This window comes from Enoplosus armatus, chromosome 5, assembly GCF_043641665.1.
Source record: "Enoplosus armatus isolate fEnoArm2 chromosome 5, fEnoArm2.hap1, whole genome shotgun sequence".
Taxonomy (NCBI): Eukaryota; Metazoa; Chordata; class Actinopteri; order Centrarchiformes; family Enoplosidae; genus Enoplosus; species Enoplosus armatus.
The window spans coordinates 24,514,249-24,534,516 of NC_092184.1; the positions used below are offsets into that span (position 1 = coordinate 24,514,249).

At 45.6% G+C, this 20,268-nt stretch overlaps 2 protein-coding genes across 2 annotated transcripts; one reads left to right on the forward strand and one right to left on the reverse strand.

Annotated features, from left to right (window-relative positions):
• Positions 1-6,221: 6,221 nt before the first annotated feature.
• On the reverse strand, positions 6,222-6,992 carry LOC139285895 (RING finger protein 228). The gene has a single exon (XM_070906568.1). The coding sequence runs from the start codon at positions 6,990-6,992 to the stop codon at positions 6,222-6,224; it is 771 nt and encodes a 256-aa protein (XP_070762669.1).
• Positions 6,993-8,979: 1,987 nt separating this feature from the next.
• sgpp2 (sphingosine-1-phosphate phosphatase 2) lies at positions 8,980-19,939 on the forward strand. The gene is made up of 5 exons (XM_070906267.1): positions 8,980-9,053; positions 10,154-10,315; positions 15,308-15,487; positions 18,223-18,312; positions 19,204-19,939. Exons 2-5 carry the CDS (start codon positions 10,307-10,309, stop codon positions 19,747-19,749), a joined length of 825 nt encoding a protein of 274 aa, XP_070762368.1. The 5' UTR covers positions 8,980-9,053; positions 10,154-10,306; the 3' UTR covers positions 19,750-19,939.
• Positions 19,940-20,268: the final 329 nt, after the last annotated feature.

A 20,268-nucleotide genomic window follows, 5' to 3' on the forward strand; every position in this document is an offset into this window, starting at 1 on the left:
CGCCATCTATGGATCAATGATTTGACACCAAATTCAGTGACGACTGACAAGTCAAATTCATATGTGGTCGGTTGATTTCACATACACAGACCGGTGATCCCGACATGACTTTCTCTTCGGCTTCTCTTCTTCTTCCAGCCTTCTGAAGTTTGCTTCATCTCAGCCCTCAAATGTAGGCTGATTATAAAACCAAGACCAAACATGGGTTCTGGCCTTATTCAACAATACAGTAGTGTAATGAGGCAAAGCCCAAACTTGTGATTTTTGCGTTTGCAGATCTTTACGCATAATTGATATAAATATATATGTCAGTGAGATTCCTCTGTTCCTAACTTTGTCCCCAATCTGTCCGCGATATCATCTGCAGGCTGTTTAATGCATATCCACACGACCCCTAATTTGTTTCCACCCCATGGCCTCGTATATGACACAAATGGTGCTAAAGTGTGTGCACCTCAAGGAATTTATTGCGGTTTTCAGACTGAGCACCGGCCAGCCGAGAACAGTCTGAAGGGGGACGCGCGCCACAGCAGGATACGACGCCAGGGCGGCCGTAAAGCCAGTCTAGCTTTGTGCCACTCAGAGGAGTGCGTGTCTTTTCATCCCCAAATGTCTAATAATCAATATCGTCACCTCCTCAAAAAATAAAAAAAAGAAGCAAAAACAGAACAGATGAGCGAGGAGTTGTTTATTTTAAAGTTCAGCCAGCCTCTCTCTCAGTATCGTGGGTCACAGCATCCTTTAGTCCCCAAACAGTCACTGAAGCAAAGGTTCCGCTGCTGAGACTGAAGCTCGTTTTACTTCACTGTCCAACATCCGAAGACCTGCAGCTCGGCCCTCGGCATTAATGCATCACAGCTAATCCTCTGCACGAGAAGACGGATAAATGTTTAAAAATTTAATTCATTTAATTTGATTCTTGAGACGACGGAGCGGCAGCAGGGTCAACCCTTCCTCAGGTCGTTCAGGTGCGGGTTTGACCTCATGTGTCCAGAGGCAATCCGGATCCAAGACAACAAAGCAAATTGGTGAATATGTATTTGTGATCAGACACGAGACCTTCGTGCAAACATGTTCCGTGTTTTCTGGCCCTGTTCGACGCCTGCGCGGAAAGCCCCGAAACCTTCGTGAGACTCGCGCAAAACTAAATCTGAAAAGCACCCCCCAGCACCTGATCAGCCCTTTCATGTCTCAGCCCGCTCACCTATGGGCTACAGAGCAATAGCGGGGGCCCGACGGGGGGCACCGGAGTCCCTGTCATTCACCTTAATTTACGCAGGGAAGAGAGATATCCCACAGGCTAAGTAGGTTTCAATTAACATTCGCCTCTTTTAGTGGCTTTGGGGAAAAATCGCACATCAAATGTTGACTTTGCTGTCAGAAACGTGCGTGGACAATGGGGGGGGGGGGGGGGGACGCTGGGTTTAAAATAAGCAGGGCTAACGGGGGGTCTTTCACCTGCTAAGGAGGATGTCATTATCTCATCATGCCTAGAAACGAATGAGTCCTGCAAGTTGTCATAACATGGCTCCAAAGAGAGGGGAAATGTGAGTTTGTTTCTGACCGATTTTACATTTGTGATAAACCCGGCACGCTTTAAAGAACGGCTGCATTACTGCGCTGTAGCTGGAAACTATTTGGGTCCCAATTCAGGCCAAATTATCATCAAATGAGTGGTAGTCTATTATGGGCTGCTGCAGGCTTTAGGCAAATAAATGAATAGGCCACTGTTAACACGCGGACCTTATAAATGTTTTCAGCAGTTTGAGCAACAGAACACATTTCAGGGTGAACTGTGAGGCTGTAAAGCACTTATTTGTACTTCATATGTGTTTGTGTTTGTCGCATTTGTACTGACTTGTTCCTGAAAGGTAGAAACCATCAGTCTTTACGCTGACGAACGTGACGATTTGGGAGTGTCACTGATCTTATTGAAATAGGATATTTCAGACAAGAAGGGGGGAAAAAAAACAAAAAAAGAGAGAGGGGGGGTGCAAATGGAAAACAGAGAAAGGCATGATGCATACCTCGGCTCTTTCTTTAAAAGCGACACTGAATCTCCGTGTCCAATCCATTACCGGAGGATGAAATTCAAAGTCAGAAATCTCTCTTGATGAGAAATAAATGAGTTGCATCACATGCTCTGCGTGGAGGGCATTCACAAACACAGATTTGTGAAATCAATTAGTTTCCATTTCACCTAATTGCGGTAATAATTCATACAAAGATGGAGGGGCTGCAGGGCAACGTCAATAAAATAATAGTATATTAATTTATATTATGACTCACAGTGAGTGTGCAGACTGGGGAGATATCTTTTAAATCACTTTAATATTAGCTAACCAGTGAGTATGCAGTTTTATCTGCTATGATAAGTTATTTTCCGTTCTTATTAAATGATTAAGCTAATATAGTTTATACTCAGGCGTGGAAGAAGTATTGAGATCTTGTACTTATATATAAGTAAAAGTATGACAACAATCAAAAAAATACTCCATTACAATCCTGCATTCAACATTTTACTTAAGTAAAAGTAGGCTACTGTATATAAGAAATAGAAGAAATAGGAGCAAAATATACTTTAAATATCAAAAGTAAAAGCTGGTCAAAATGGCCCAGTCAAATATTTATCATATTGATATTATTGGAATGTTATTACAGATTTATAAACTTAGGTAGCGCTAATTTTAACAACTTTATACTCTGCTGGGAGGCTTCATCTGTAACGATGCATATTCATCAACTGATCTTGATTGTAAAAGTAGCTGTGAAATAAATGTAGTGGAGTAAAAAGTACAATATCAAAGAGTGTGTCGCATAAAATGAAAATATTCAAGTAAAGTAGGCTACAAGTAGGACCTACCTCAAGACTGACCTGCACACAGTAGGCTTATAGCATTTTAGCATTTAGGCTAACACTTTATATTGTTATAGTGTGATATGGTTTCGTCTCTACTTTTTAAAATACTCAAATGGTATTTATTTATACTCAAAGCTGAATGAGCCACCGTTGTATGTGGAAATAATGTGTTCATGTGGGGATACAAAACAACGGGAGACATAAATGAGTAGGCTAACAGTAGTAACAGGCTAACAGTAGTAAGCTAGGCTATATGTTTATTTTCCTGTTCCTCAAACACAGCTCGTTGCACGCGGAGCTAAATGTCCACTGAGAGGCATTTAAATTCATTAACCCGGCATCCTTTACAAAAACATGTCGTCGGATTTTGTTTGTTGCCATGGCTAATTTGTAAACACACATTTGCCTCCAACTATTTCCCAGTAATCAGTGTAACTGTAGCTGATTGAAACACACAGCCAGGCTCCGACGCAACAGGCCGCAGCGTTGTGCGGCTGCGCTGGTTTGACCAATCAGCTGACAGAGGCTTGTTTACACGGTGCTGGGAATATGAAAGGTATATTATCTAAAGCGGTGGACTGTGTGACAGCCTGAATTTATGGGGCATGAAGCTTTTGGTTAATGCATGATGTAAAGAAGCCTGTAACTGGATGGGGATTGGTCAACATTGTTTTTTTTTATCTTTTTTTTTTTTCTGTGTGTTTATGAGGGGGAATCATGTTGCTGAATGGATTAATTTATATCAACTAAAAGGGAGCCTTGTGTGGACAGATAAACAAATCTCAGTCTGCGATATTAACGGCACATCAGCCATCCCGTCCATATTGAAAAATGTATTTACTTTTAATCACGTTTTAGCCACCAGAAGTTTGCACAACTAGACCTACATGGCACAAATGAAATGACACGCAAGGGTAGGTTTTCTCTTTTTTACAGCATGTAGCATCATTTGTCTTCCAGTAGGGGGCATATTTGATGCACAGCAGCAAGGGCCAAATAAATCTTCAGTGAGGCGTTAGGGGGGGGGCACCATAAAATACAGCCTTGGTAACAGGCTGTTCTATCAGCTGTTGGCTTCACTGTAGTAGATAAAGAATGAATACAACAGGTAGTCATGTTTCCTTTATTACTGAAATGTGTTTATGTATGTAAAACAGCACATAAAGAACATTTCTCTGTGCAAATACGTTTGGTACTTTAACAACAACCACAGATTCTCATAAAAACCAACGACACTTTCTAGGTCCTCGGAAATAAATACAATATGCTTACAATTGTCAAAGGTAGACCCCGTTACTTGTGTCAAATAAGAGGGTGAAAGTGCATCATCAGAAAGTTGGGAAAAGGTTGAGCAGGATGATTGAAAGCAAGCATGGGAATCAGATGGGGGGGGGGGGGGTCAAGAATCATGTTGGACTGTTGTTTTTTTGTTTGTTTTTTTTGCTTTTTCCCCGTGCAGTGAGGTAGGGATACCAAGGGCAATAAGTGCTTCGATTAAACCCCTTTGGTGTCCGAATTATCTCCGAATTCTTGACTAAATGCTGACGGGAAGGTCAGGGAGCCAGAACATAACACAGGAGTGCAATACACATGCTTCATGGACCATCACACATTTGTCAATATGAGGGTCTTACACTGCACCACAGATAAGGTATCGCTTTTTTTTTTTTGCCATATTCAAGAATTATAAATAAATAATTGTATAGATTGTAGCAACAATTACAGACACAGAATTTACCAACGGTTCACAGTAATATTCATAAGAAGAAGTTTGCTTTTTTTGATTACACTGTGTTGCCTGAAGCTGATTTCACTGAAAAGTTAATTCAGTGTGTCTGTTTTGTTACAGACCCACAATGTGTTTCTGAGGGGGAGAAAAACCCATATAAACCAAATTATATTAAGTTTTAGTTTAGTAAAATTAAACACTTGCATTGTGTTAGTGCAGGCACTGAAATAACACAAACTTCCTTCATTTCTATCCTCAGCCACACAGTTCATGGGGCTCTTTACGTTTGCAGAGGTAATTATGACTCCTGACAATCTCAGAGGAACCAGAGTGACACCAAATATATCCTCTCATAAGTTGTTCGCTGTGTCTGGCCTGGCCAAGACACCGATCCTTTAGATTCTCACATGTGGCTTTGAAGGAAGAAGAGGAGTGAACTTGAACATGGAAGCAGCTGAAGGTGGACTTTAGCCTGGATTGTACCTGTTTAACAAGTACTTGTAGTCTCCGGTATCACTTCCAACCTTACTTCAAAGCCAGATGCAGAGACCCCTGTGTTTCACAAGTATAAAAAGGTGCCAGCTCCATGTTGGAAACCCTGTTTTCAACTTCCGATGTGTGAACGATGTGACAGAAAGAGGAAATCCCTGCCGACACCCCAGCTGGACGCTGTCCGCGGCAGGAGGCCCGTGCATGGTTTTGATCACGATTACAGTGAAGTTTTGCTTCGTTCAGCAACAAGGTGAGGCACACGAGTCAGGAAACACATCGTCCCTTCTGTTAAAAAAAAAAAAAGAAGTAAAAACAGAAAGCCTTGACCTTTCGGGATCCTAACATGCACAAAAGTAGCCAAACAGCGGGTCAAAATCACAAGCCATCACTTTGAATCCCTTTGAAAAACCTGGAAGAGGTGCAGTTTCATTGTGATAAAGGAAACAGTGCCATCCAGTAGGGTTAGGAGGGTCTTCCAGGAAGGCTGATCACGCCTGTCCTGAACCACTCACCACTTCTCTGTGGACTATTTACAGTTTGGATTGTGGACTCGACTTCTTTGTGACAGAATGACATTTTTGGAGGCTTCTCACATAAACATACAGGCCTCCATAAAAACCAAAAGCCATCACCTGAAAACTCAGACGTGAACATCGCCAAACATCTGTACAACACAATAGTGCTTTGTAGAGATATAAGAGTGAATCATCATGGACAGTTATCATACAGTGAGTGGCAGAGTGGGATATGCATATCATTTACCAGGAGAGGGTGGGGAGGGGATCAAACCCTGGAAATAAGCACTTCACATTCAAGTCATCAAACCAGCCACCGCTTAGACCGACACCAGGGGTCTAAGGTCTTGGACAAGTTCACTCAACAAGACGCCCAGTCAGCTGGGCCTACTGTAAATTCAAGTGCACAACTTAAGGATAAGATTATCGAGGATCATGTCGGCCTATTGCTCCAGACAACAGGAAGGCCTTTGGGTGTTTGCTGTACTGGTAAAAAAAGGCCATTTTGGACGAGATTGATTCCTAGAAAAAGTAAAGGGAGCAGGAGTATCAGTTGTCAGCATTATGTACATGGTCACACACCCACAGCACAACATCTCCACCAACAGTCAGAGCCAGCAGCCTGTCAGGCGTTTCTCCGGGAGTTGCTGGTGGCGGATGAGCGGCCGGTCTCATGATCCGGTCTGTATTTGAGCCAGCAGATGAGCCATGTGACGACCACCGAGAACATGGCCAGGATGCTGGCTACAGACAAGCAAATGGGTCCCGCCGGCGAGGGCGGAATGCTGTGACTGTGCACAAAGATCAGGCCCATGAACAGCAGCACCAGCATGGACAGGAAGGAGAAGATCACGCAGACGCAGCCGGTGGTCAGCGCCACTCTCTTGCAGCTCTGACAGCTGTCGTAGCGCACCGAGTCCTGGGAGAGGGTCGTGGCCGTGGACACGGTGGTGGACGGGGTCGCCTGGCTGACGCTGGACGTCCCCGACGCCTCCTCCCGGCGGAGGGCGACGAGGGCTGGGTGCAGCGGGGGAGGGTACGGCGGCAAAGCGTCCTGAGGCAGGGGGTCCGAGTCGATGTAGAGCGGAAAATCCTCCGTCACCTTGGTGTTGTTGGGCAGGTTTTGTATCCGATAATCCGGCACCGGAGTCCGGTGGCGACAGACGGGGCAGCTGATGCGCCATGGCCGCTCCTCCCGGAGGTGAAGCGTGTTCAGGCACTCCTCGCAAAACGTGTGCAGGCACTCAAGGATCTTAGGAGCCCGGCGGTCAAGGTCGAAATAATTGTAGCAGATTTTGCATTCGTACTCCTCGTAGGGAAACGCAGAGGAGGCCTCGCCGGGGGGTTCCGCTCCGTTTGATGCCAAATCTACCTCTGCCATGTCATCTTTCGCCATTCACATTCTCCGGTGAACACAAAGGGAGCTGGCGGACAGATGCTGATGACGGTGCACGTCTCTCCTCCTCTCCCCCTCCTCTCCTCCCCGCTCATTGAAACGCCATCATGATGTGTTTTAATAAACCCCGCCGCGTCCTTTGCGGAGCGCGGGGTCGTCCGCTGCTCGGTCCAAACGATCGGGATCCCGGTTCAATTATTTAAAAAGCTCTCTCGTTCCGCGTTCGGCTCTGTGGGAAGAGATGATGTAATGGTGGTGACTCCGACGCGAGGGCTCATCCGTCCAGAGAGTCCGAGCATCCCACAGAACAGGGAGGGAGGGAGGGAGGGAGGGATGTGTCGCCTCAAAGTCCCGTTAAAGAGAGAGAGTGTGTTGTTGTTGTTGTTGTTTTCAGCGCTGTGTGTGCGCAGCGAGCGGCTCTGACAGCCATGCTCGATCTACGTAGACCCTGTCAGACCAGGATGCGCTAATTTGGTCAACTGGGGGCGTCGATTCACTGTTTCCCGTAACAAAGAGAATGTAAAGTCACACAATGTGCCAACTTCCACTCAAACAGGGCTCTGCGTTGTCTCACCGGGGGACTGAGCGGAAACACGGCAGCTGACTTTATTATTATTATAAATCCATATAAAAAACGACGAAGGGGAGCGGGTCTGACAGTTCCGCATGTGTTCAATAAATCATGCCAGAATCTCAGCGCGGGGCTGAATTAAACCACAGATATTTCATAATCTACATTCTGTAGAACCTGATATTTATTATTCGTAGCCTCTTAGATGCAAATACAAGTTGTATTGCTGCTTTTAGGTTGTCTTTAAAACATTTTCTAGTCTTGTAAAACTCACTAAGTTAAAGCACATTTACTCCAAAGTGTGCACATGGACTTTCAAACGAAGCATCGTGTTTTTAGAGATTTCACACAGGCATTGGAAGGAGTGAGATGGTCATGTGATGAACTTCAAACTGACACTCACAAGATGTGGTGATTAAATAAGTGATCAAGTATGCTGCTCTGACCGATGACACACGTGTGTTCTTCAGCAGTTAACAATGAACAGTCGCTGGATCTCTGACGGCAGCTCTGCAACAACACCAACAACCCTGTAGGGCCTAAAGCCTGCAGCATCCAATTTTAAAGCTCCATTACCATGGTGACGGTGATGATGATGATGATGATGATGGAGAATCATCTTTTAATAATACAGTCTCTCATTTAACCTAAAACATATAACCACATTTTCTGGAGAGAAGAAGAAAAAAACAGGATAATAAAATGAAATCATTTGAATGAGAAATAGAATAAACAAATCCCACTTTGCATTTCCCTCCTTCACACATTCAGTCTGTCTGGATGTTGGCCAGAAGAAAAGCAGATTACTGAACATGAGTTGCAGAAAATAAGATTAGAGCTTTGTGGTATCATTAATCATCTAAGGCCTCGCAGAATGACCTGTGCTGATCCAAAGGCTGCACCCTCTTCTTCGGCTCTTCAGTATTTCTGTGTCATATCTCACTTTTTAGTCTCAGACTACTTGAACGGCCTACACGCTGAAGAGCCTACATTATAGTTACAAGCTGCAGACGTGCTGCTATCATGGAGTTGTAATGAACTTTCCGCTTGCCATAAGTACTTTGTGATAACATCTGAACCATCCCGGTATAAAGGTCGTTCAAACGTATTACTACTACTCCAGTCAACCGGTTCTGCCCCCCTCTAGCCCCGCCCCACTGCGCACACCTGTGGCGCACAGCAGCCGCACCTGTACGGAGCTCCGCGCCCTGCCCCGGGCAGATATCACCCTCCATTAGCTCTCCTGCTCCTGTCTCGCGTCTCTTTCTCCCGACACGCTGGAGCTCCTGGCTTACCTGCATGACCCGGAGCTCGTGGCCCGGTTCCAGAGACGATGCGGCCTCTTCCTCGTCGAAGCCGAGCATCACAGCGGAGGGAGCACGCGCGCCCCGGTCCACGCCCATAAACCACGTGGGCAGCTGAAGGGGAGATGGGACCACCAGGACAGGAACTCAAACTTTGAATACAAGGAGAATGGATGTGCCCCAGCTGTAAGTCCTTTACTGCAAAAAAAACATCTCAATATTTAAGTGCTTTGAACCTTAAAAGGTCATTTGATTCAAAATAGAAATCAAAATGTTCACTGGAGTGAAGAAGCCTATTTGCATTTGATTCTCACAACATGAGTCTGATTTAAAATGAAGACATAGACAAAGCTGGTATTAGGGCTCTGGTTTGCATTATTTTACAACACTGCCGTCGACATCTTGAAACACAGGAAGTAAGAGACAAACACGCAGGTCTCAGAGGTCAAAGAACCCACTCAAACAAACATTTAAACGTGTTTAGAGATGTTTAGATATGCAAAGCAAACTGTGACCGGCTTTTCTCGTTTGTCTGGGCGTCTCTGTCCGCCACCAGATCCTCATCTGCACCAGGACAGTCCGAGTGGGACGTTTACATTCTTCTCTGTCTCCCTTTTCTTTGGCAAACAAGTTATTTAGGCTGTTAAAGTGAAGGTGACCAGAGTCAAGTCACTTTGTGGCTTTGGAATTCAGGATTCCTTGATAATGTAATTGGAGTTCCTGTACGATGTTATTCAGCATGCACATTGTTTTATTTATGAATCCACAAAGAACAATATTCATTTCTTTAAATGCTCATGAAGCTCAAATAGCAATATGTAATATATTCCCATATATTAGGAACCAAAAGCAAGTCTGAATGATTTGAGCAAATATAAATGTAGAGACCACCGGTTACAATATGAAACTCTTAAAGGGGCTTTGTCAAGAAACTACAGATTTGTAACAGAAAGACCTGGAGGTGTGGGGTCCGGCACAAACTGCGTGTGAAGGGAAGTGTGCCAGGCTTGAACATGTAATTACAACCTCCGGGTCAGTCACGTGATGCAGACTGGCCCAAAAAGACTTTGAATGAACGGGGCCCCGCTGCCTCCGGCGTTGTATCCAGCTCTCTTTATACATCCATTTAGGAAGCACAGGGGTCTAATGAAAGAGCCAGTGGTTGTGGAACTTGATGCACACTACAAAAAAGGTGACGTGTGTGTAGCCAAAAGACTGCAAGGTCACGATGAAGCCATCTTTAGGCACCTGGTCCCATCGTAGTGTGTGTTCATTGTTCTCTGCAGGGCTGCAGCAGGCCTCAGTATGAGGTGAGGAACTGGCTGCTGCACTTCCTCTTCCTGTTCTCGGCAGGCCTGGGCCATGAAGTCTTCTATATCACCTGTCTGCCCTGCATACACTGGAACCTGGACCCATTCCTGTGCAGACGCCTGGTCAACATGTGGACTGTAAGACGAAGTGTGTGTGTGTGTGTGTGTGTGTGTGTGTGTGTCTCATGTCCGTTCGCTCCACAATGCCACCTCTCTTCCCTTTTGCTCTTCGTCTCCCTCTCTTCACCTTTCAACCTCCTTTCATCCCTCTCCCCCTCCAGTGACCTGTCTCTGACACCACCATGTTCGTATATCCCCAGGCCTGGGGGTGGGGGGTGGGTGGTGGGGGGGGGGCACTGGGGCCAGCCTGTCCGGGGGCCCCTGACATGGTGAGAGGCCACACATGAGGACACATCAGTGGAAAAAGACAGCTCGGATCTCCCCTTTAGATGTTTATTCTGATAGAATCCAGCACATTGCGACGAGAGACCCTGAAAACATGTCACATGTGATCCCAGGAGGAGTGTATTTGACACGTCCTGAGACACAGACAGCCATACACCCTCACTCCTACAGTGTGTGTGTGTGTGTGTGTGATGGGCAGTGTGTTGTTGTGCCCTTTGTGTCCCCGCCCCGAGCGCTTGGTGGGTGCCCTGTGTCTGAACCCCTTGTTTGGCCCCCCCAGGGGAAGAGATACCATTCTTCTGGCATCCTGGCTGCACCAGGCCTCTGTGTGAACTCCTTTCAAACACACATAAACACCAACACACACACACACACACACACACACACATGCTTGGCTCCCCACCTCGCCTGCTAAACACACTCATTGCCCTCCCTCTAGTTAGACATTACCAGCTTTACTCTGCGTTCTCCTCCCCCTGGTCTACCAGCAGAGTGTTTTATTATCAGCGCTCTGAGCTTACTCTCTCTGGACCGACCATTTGGTCTGTCAGCCCTCGGGGGGCTTCACCCCGCACCTCTAACTTCTAACAGCACCCTGCCATTGTGCTGGTGGAGTTATCTAAGGTTCATGGAGGGCTGTGCACTCTCTCTCTCTCTGCTCAGTCTCTGTTCTCACACACAAGACTGGCAACTCACGCCAACGACTGAAGTGCACCCATGCAAATTAAGACTTGTATGCTTGAGCAAACACATTACAGGCCCATGAATGACACACACACACACACACACACACACACACACACACACACACGTGTACCTTTGTGTCCTTGGCTACTCTCCGTCGCCTTCACTTGCAGGGTGACTTTGGTTGACTTAGAGAACAATAACTGTCATTAACCATATGCTCATGAATTACATTGCCGCGTTGTATTATTGTCGCATAGTGTTATGCAAATCACACACACCGACTGTGCTGTTTGGAATATCAAAAAATATTGTACCTTTTCGTAATGAGGGCATGCTCTGTGATGTGGGTAACTGAAAGAGGAACCTGTTATGCTTTTCCTTATTTTCTGTCATATGCATAGTGTTACAGTGTCGGCTATTCAAACTGAACGTTGCCAGAGTTGCCGAATAACGAGATAAATGTATGTAAAAGTGATCCCTGTGAGCCTCTGAACGCTCCGTTTCAGTTTCTTCATCCGCCGTGTCCGTCTGATGTCAGACAGGCACGGATGTCCTTATATGGTATGTCTGCTCCAGGCACAGACCAGATGTTTACGTTTATGTCAACGCTGCTTAGTAACGTTAGGTTTACAGTTTGCCTTTGGAAATTCTTCCAAAGACTTCTGGAACTTGGCCGGCCAATCAGAAGAAAGTGGGCTGTTAGGGAGGCGGGCCTTAAAGAGACAGGAGCTCAAACGGTTCGTTTCAGACAGAAGGTGAACTGAGGGGCTGCATGAAGGGCCAGTTGAAGATAAATCAGGGCTTTTCTGAACTGTGAATCATGCAAAGCTACTCTATGTGGCTATGTGGCCTTCTTCAGTCCTGGATCAGCCATCCGTGATGAAGGCTAGACATCGGAAAACATTTTCCAGCTACCAGTTCAAAGTGCTTGAAAATAACCAGAACAAACATTTACAAATTGTAATTGACAAAAAAAAATAATAAACCATGAGCTATAAAGTCTGAAGGCAGGATCACACGTTGCAACTGATGAGCCGACGAGTTGGACGAGGTCTGTTCCAGTCATAATCTTGTGTTAAGTCATGTTGATATTTGCGACTGACTTGTGCACTGGACCAATGAAATGGACCAACCTCTGCACTTTTGTTTCTCCTTTGTTGGTCTTCTCAGCGCAAATGGCTGCATAAAAACGGTGCGAGCTGCTCGTTGACGTCCCTGGTTTGGTTTGGTCGCCTACAACAACAAGCTGGACATTTATTGCAGTCGTTTACAGCCAGAACTCTGTTATTACTGACCAGCTGTTCAGCGTGTTGTCTAGTGTATTTACTCATTAGTTTATGCTCCTTCATGTCTGTTTGTCCAGTCGTTGGAGGTTTCAGCTAGTCTTCAGGTTCACAGCCATACTAGTGGCTCCGTGAGGTTATACTTAGGCACAGCATGGTGCTTTGAGTAAAATGCTAACGTCAGCATGCTAACTAATCACAACGACAATGCTAACATGTTGATGTTCAGCCTCCAGGTATAATGTTTACCATGTTCGATTTCTTAGTTTAGCGTGTTAGCATGCTAATATTTTCTAATTGGCACTAAACACAAACTACAGCAGAGGATGATGGGAATGTCCAAGTGTTAACATTTTGACTTGAGTGTCATTGCCATTGGGAGAATGTTAGCATGCTGGCGTTAGCATCAGCCTCACAGAGCATTTGCTATATGTTAGGGGGTTTTTGTATTAATGAAGCAAGACAAAAACTGTACAAAAAGGGGAAAAAATATAGGTTATAAGTTTCTAAAAGAGCACAAGAGGATTGTAAGTGAACGAGCAGGCCAGTAAAAGCTGAACGCAACCTTTAAACTGGACCCAGGAGAACTTCCTCTGCCTTATTAAGACTGTCAGGATCCATGCTATGGGGATTTGGCATAATGGCTCAGTCATATTATAGAAGAACTGAATTTGCAGAAAATAGGCCTACTTCTTGGTTCAAGAGAGCAGGCAGCAGCATTACTGCACAAATCTACCTCTATTATGTGCTGCTGATGAGTTCAGTTCAGTTCAAGTTAAACTTCTACTGGCTTTACTGTTAAAAAACTAAAAATTCTAAAACTTTATTCTCGGATATGTTAATGTTTTGTGGGCACTGATCATTTATACCAGTGAGAATATTAATAAAGTGTCATGTATCATCACCAGTGGAGAGTAGCTTTCCAAAATCTCAGCTTTATTTTCCTGTGCCTTGGTGGTCACAATCACGTCACAGTGAAACAAACGTGTGTTTTCTCCATACAAACAGTGACCTGTGCAGTAGACCCTACACACACACACACACACACACACACACACACACACACACACACACACTCACTCTGATCCACATGTTGACAGATCAAAGTCCACAGCTCCACTGGCCTCGATCAATACACTTATTCATAAGAAAACACCACACCCTAGCACAACTGTGTGTGTGTGTTTGTGTGTCTTGACCTGTCTTTAACTCTTCCCTTAATGTGACCGGACTGTCCCTGGGTCAGTCCTTTGATGTGACTCATAGTCATGGGGGGGAGGGGGGGGGCACAGGGCGCAGTGGATGTTGTGCACACAGTATGGCTTGTTGTATGAATACACAGTCATGGTGAATGGATGAGGTCAGACGTGCTGAATGGGTTTACCATTGTCTGTCCTCTGTTTATTGTCGACCGCATGGTACCAAGTATTCTGTCTGCGTGCATGTGTGTCGAACTATTCCTTTAAGGTAACTCTTAACGCCACAGCATATTTTAGACAATAGTGTGCTTCTAGCTTTGTGGTTCCTGTTTCAACTTGACGATATCCACGTGCGCAAAGCCAGATTCACGAATTGTTTTTCCCAGTTTGGTGTGGAAGAGCCCTGACCTCAACCCCATCAAACACCTTTTGGGATGAGCTGAAACACCAACTGCAAGGCCGGCTTTATCCCCCAACATCGGTGTTGTTGGATCTCCCTAATGCTCTTGTGGCTGAATGGGAACTAATCCCTGCAGCCAGGTTACAAAATCTTGTCCAATCTCTGGCTCCACTCTTCAGGGAAATATTTTGGACAGTTATGGCAGCCTGTTCATTCTCATGGTTTTGGAGTGTAATGTTCTGGTATCCACATATTTCTGACCATCTTGTGTACTTTCATTTCTATCTCTTCCTCTGTCACTCTCTCATCCCTCTCTATCTGCCTCTCTGTGTCTACTTTTATATCTCATTTGCCATGGTAACAAGCGTTTCCTGATTACAGTGTCAGTAGAGACGGTAATAACAACCTCTCTATTCTCTCCCTTAAACACACACATTAGTGTCCTGCTCGCTCTCTGTGCGCTGCCTCCCTGCTCCTCGCTAAGACAGCCATTCATTAAATATACAAGGCCGAGCTTTAAATAAACCTGGAGCTGGAGCAGGCTGCCCCTCCGAGGGCCGCTGGGGACCTCATGAAAGAGAATAGGCAGCACATTTGGCAGGACGCACACACACACACACACACACACACACACACACACACACACACACACACCTTGCACTGACTGTGTCATTGTGTCAAGAGCCGTCTGTCTGACCCCACCAGCTGAAGACGCTGTGTCAGCAAACCCTGCCTCCTTCAATCCTCAGTTCCTCACAATAGATTCTGTTACTGTACGACTGCAGCATCTGCACTTTACACCAGGGTGGCTCTCATTTTTCTTCCTTTTTCTTCTTTCGTTGAGTGGGAATGGTGATTACTTATTCATGAGAGTGTGTGTGTGGTTAGTTTTAGAGCAGAGCCTAATCAGGATTTTACTTCCTCTGCTCATTATTTTATTATCATCTTCCTCCATCTCTAATTTGTGATTTGTGGCCAGCGCACTGCAGTACTCTTCTGTAGTCCTTTCTGGTACTTCATTGTAATGATGCTGTAGATATACTCCATGAGGCCAACAATGTTAAAATCTCTGCATTCTTTAAATAAAAGCTCAATGTTTTCCTAAAAATGACGTTCGGTGGGACTTTGCTTCTAAGGGTCCTCTTTCCTCTCTCAGATGGTGATGTACGTCGGCCAGGTGATGAAGGATGTGCTGAAGCTGCCTCGTCCTCTCTCACCCCCTGTGGTCAAGCTGGAGACGCGAGTCGATGCAGAGTACGGGCTGCCCTCCACCCACGCCATGGCCGCCACCGCCATCTCCTTCACGGTTTTACTAAGCGCTCCCTCCAGGATACAGGTGATCACTGGCAGCTGCGATTAAATACAGTAATAAGTACTCTTGGCAGTTCTTACTCACAAACATGATGAGTAAGCTTAGTACTTGTTGACTAAATGTTCTGTGAGATTCTTTCAACCACATCTCACGGGGGCTTCATTCGCTGAAGAAGACACTGAGATACGATTGAAAGCTCAGAAAAGCCAATAAGTGGACCTTTGAGCTTAGATTATTAGCCACGCTAGCGTTGTGGCTTTATTTTAGCCACAGGAGGATGAAGCCTAATGGCTTTGGTGATCCCCTGACCTTTCCTCTAAAGCCACCACGAGGTTGGCGTTCGTGGTTTTGAGTGAAATGTCTCGACAATCATTGGGTGGATTTACATGAAACTTGGTACAGACATTCATGTTCCCCTCAGGAACCAGCACCATGGTTCCTTCATTAGCTCCAGCATAAGGTCAAAATTTTATTTTGTCAAGTACTTCGACTTTTGGTTGACATTTTTCTGTTTTTAGTGAAATGTCTCGACAGCTATTGGATGGATTGCCGTTTAATTTGGTACAGGAATTAAAATTTTAATTTTGTCCAATACTTCAATTCATGACCAAATACCTGCAAAGCTAATGACCTTCCCATCAGCTTCTGCTGTACGTTACGTGTAGTGCTAATTAGCAAATGTCAGCATGCTAACATGCTAAACTAACACGGTGAGCATGGTAAACATTATACCTGCTAAACGTTAGCGTGTTAGCATTGTTATTGTGACCTTGTTAGGATACTGACTTTAGCATTTACCTCAAGGCACCGCTGTTTCGAAGTATAGCGTCACAGAGGACTGTAGACTCGTAGTCTTGTTTTGCTATACTCTCACCAAAGGTGAAAAAAATGTATTTCCATGCTTCCATTTTACATGATTTGTTATATTTTCTCTTACTTTCAAAATCTAAATGCATAATATCTCCTGTGAATGATTATGGAAACAAAACACCACTCTTGTGACCCCTGATATTTGTCACGATTCGACTCAATAATGACCAAGTAGATCGATTACTTCCGCGCAGAGAAAACTGACGAGTAACAACTTCAACAAGCTACAACATCAGTCTGACATGTGGAGATTACTGTACATCGTTTCTTGATTGGCAACTGTGACATTATCACTGAAACTGTGGTCACTGAACTGCGGTCACACTACTCATTACTATGAAAAATGATATTACCGCCATTGCTGACTGTGAAATGATGTACTTACACCTCATTAGAGCTAGGAGGCGGTGGACGTTGAACTGTAATTGTGACCCTAGGTATCTCATTAACGGTGCTATTAGACTGCCATCGAATTTTATGGACTCCTGTTAAGGTTAGCGAGGCAGCGGCTAAATTAGCCGAGCAGCTTCACTCAAATCAAAGTGTTGAATGCAGGGCAATTTGAGGCACTGGGAGCCAGTGGATGGCAGCTTGCTTACTGGTAGCAGAGTGGGATGAAGGGAGTGGCCCCACTGTCCATCACTGTGTCCTGACTGAGCTGTTGGACAATGGGCAGGGAGGGGCGGGGCCAGCAGTCACTATCAGTCACCATCAGCCCCACCCGTCGAGCTGCTGTTTGGTCTTCTGATGGACTCAAGTGAGTCAATGACTGTCAGTCCACGTCTCCACCTCCCTCCTCCTCCTCCTCCTCCTGACTCTTCCCCTCTTTATCTCTCCCACTCTGCTGCCTAGTCAATAAAACACTCAGTGGCTCAATCATAGGCTGTCTTAATCAAGCACTGCTGTTAATGAAGACCTGAGGGAACGCTCAATCCTTCAGTCAGGAGTTTACGACCTCTACGGCTGTCAGCCTGATTTACGGCCACATCATTTCAGCTGTTTGCCTTCACTTTCTTGCAGTGCCGTTCTCAACGTCAGAGAAATCCTCTCAACAGCCCAGAGACACCCCCGTGTACAGTGGAGCACTTAACTGTGGCCTGAAATTCCTCAAGGATTCCCCTGAAAGAAAAGAGCATGCATAGCTATAGATGAGTAGCGGGTTGTTGCAGAGGCTCCTGAATGGCCACGAGGCCTCGGGGCAACTCGCCGGGTTCCCGGAGCAGGTCAGGGGTCACGACAGTCAATCACAGAGTGACCCCCCCTCCTGTCCCCGGCGTCCTTTGTGGCCATTCAAAAAAAACCCTCTCTTCATGAACTACCAGTGAATAGGCTTCCAGCTGCAAAAGACAGGAAAAGACACAGGAAAAAAGGCAGAGAGGAGGGGTGGGGGTGGCACAGGAGGGGAGGGTGGAGGAGGTGAATGAATACACAAGGCCTCTCTTCTCACTGTTATTGAAATGGAGGGGGAACAAAAACCTGCCGCCATAGGTAAAGGAGGGAGGGGAGAGAGGATGGAGAGACAGTAGAGGAATAAAGGAGCAGTGACTTGATGACGGGCACTACGTCAGCCCGGCAGAATGGACGAGAAGTGGCAGAGAGGAGTTACAGTCGCCATTAAGACGACTGACGAATGGACCATTTGATCCCAAACTCGCAGGAGAAAGAGGAGGAAGGTTGAAGAAGGACCAAAATGGCAACTGCTCCTGTGTTTTAGCTGAGGAATGTTAGGAATGTTAGGCACATGTGACATTCTGCTTTCACAGATTTCATCTTTTATCACCCGAAACAGGGAGTGGGTCATCATTGTGTGTGTGTGTGTGTGTGCGCAAGGTGTCTACATATCAGTTGCTGTGATGTTCGTGATCTAAGTGTGTGTTTTGGTGTCTCAGTTCCAGTTCGAGGTCGGTCTGCTGATCGCAGTGACGCTGTCGTCTTTGGTGTGTCTGAGCCGCCTCTACACTGGCATGCACTCAGTTTTGGTGAGCTAGTCCACACACACACACACACACACACACACACACACATACGACAGCATAAAACATTCAAGCTCAACGCAGGATTCATAATTCATATCTGTGTCTGGTTAAAAACTGTCTGGCTGAGGAGGCTTTGATCCAAGACTCAGCAGGCACTTCATGTTGCCTTTCTTTCATTTGAAAATCTTGATTCCATAATAAAAAAAAAAGTTATATAAGTGTTTAAATCTGTTATGTTTAAGTACACATTTATCACATTTATCATGCCGGCCTCTTCATTGAAACACTGCTTTGAGTAATGTTTTTTTCTGAAATATACATAAAATAATAGTTCCACATTTTATGCTTATTCACTTTCTTGCAGAGAGTTAGAGAAGATTGATACCACTCCCTTAAATGTCTGTTAAACATAATTAGCTTAGCGTAGCTTAGCAGAAAGACTGGAAACAGCTAGCCTGACTCTGTCCAAAGGTAACGAAATCCACCCATCAGCAGCTCTAAAGCTCACTGATAAACACATAATGGGTATGTGAAAAACCAAAGCTTTACTGGGAGTTGTGTGTATGTGAAGTTTGGGAGGTTACTGCACCCGGCCAAGGAGTAGTGGGGCACATAACCCCCACAACCTGTCAGTCTTTTCAGATTCAACTAACAAAATGTGTTCATTTGTGAGCTTTAGAGGAACTGCTGGGTGGATTTTGGGTTTTTTTCTGATGAAGTCAGGTTAGCCGTTTCCCCTGTTTCCAATTTATCTAAGCTAAGCTAACTGGCTGCTAGCGGTAGCCTTATATTTACAGACAGACATGCGAGTGGTAGCAGTCTTCTCATCTGACAAGTGTATTTCAAACTATTGCTTTTAGTGTTCCTGATAAAATATTATCGTTGTGCTTTCAGGATGTGATCTGTGGCGTTTTCATCTCAGCCGCCCTCCTCTTCCTCACCTACCCATATTGGGAAACCTTGGACCATTTCCAGCTCAACAGCCGCATCTCCCCCGTCGTGGCGTTGTCACTGCCCCTCCTCCTCAGCTACACTTACCCAGAGCTGGACCATTACAGCACCACGCGGGGGGACACGACCACCATTCTAGGAGTGGGGGCCGGGTGCTCTGTGGGCTACTGGGTGAATGAGCAGCTGGGGCAGACGTTTGACCCCCAGGGGGTGTTACCTGTTCCCCTACCCACGCTGACGGCGAACGCCCTGTCACTAGGTGCCGCCCGCTTCCTCGTGGGAGCTGTAGCATTAGTGGGAACTCGGCAGGTGGTGAAAACACTGAGCCTGCAGGTGTTGTATTCATGGTACCGAGTGCCACAGCATGACGACGGGGCCAGGAGGAGGAGAGAGATCGAAGTGCCGTACAAGTTTGTCACATACACAACTGTCGGACTCGTCAACTCTATATTGGTCAATAGAGTCTTCATTCTGCTGGGGCTGCTATGACCTATCAACATAAGACTGAGTTATCACCAGCTTAACTTGCAATAACAAAATTGTACCTCATATTTATTTCAGTGTGTTTTTCACCGGTTTTTACACGGTAACTTTCTTACACAATGAGCTTCTGCTGGGGACGAGTGAGTGTACTTTACACTGAGCTGAAAGCAAATAAAATATTTTGCTCACTTAGCAATGAAGTGTTTATGACTTAATTCCCAGTCTGATCATTCCTTACTGCACATTCCCGGTTACCTCTTCCAATGGGAGAACCCCACATAGAGCCAGACAAGCTCATACCAGTCAGGGAAATCCTATCAAAACCAGTTTAACTGAAACAACTTCATGTCAACGGCACCTGTCTTTGTCTCCGTCCTCTAATTCATATCACTCTGCGGGTTAGGACAGGCCATCTGCTGCACCATATGGGCCTGGTTACTGTATCTTCAGGCCCGACTGGGCAGGAATGAAAGAGTTAAGCTCCCTTTGCTACAGTAGGGTTTGAAGGAATGCCGGAGCACCTGT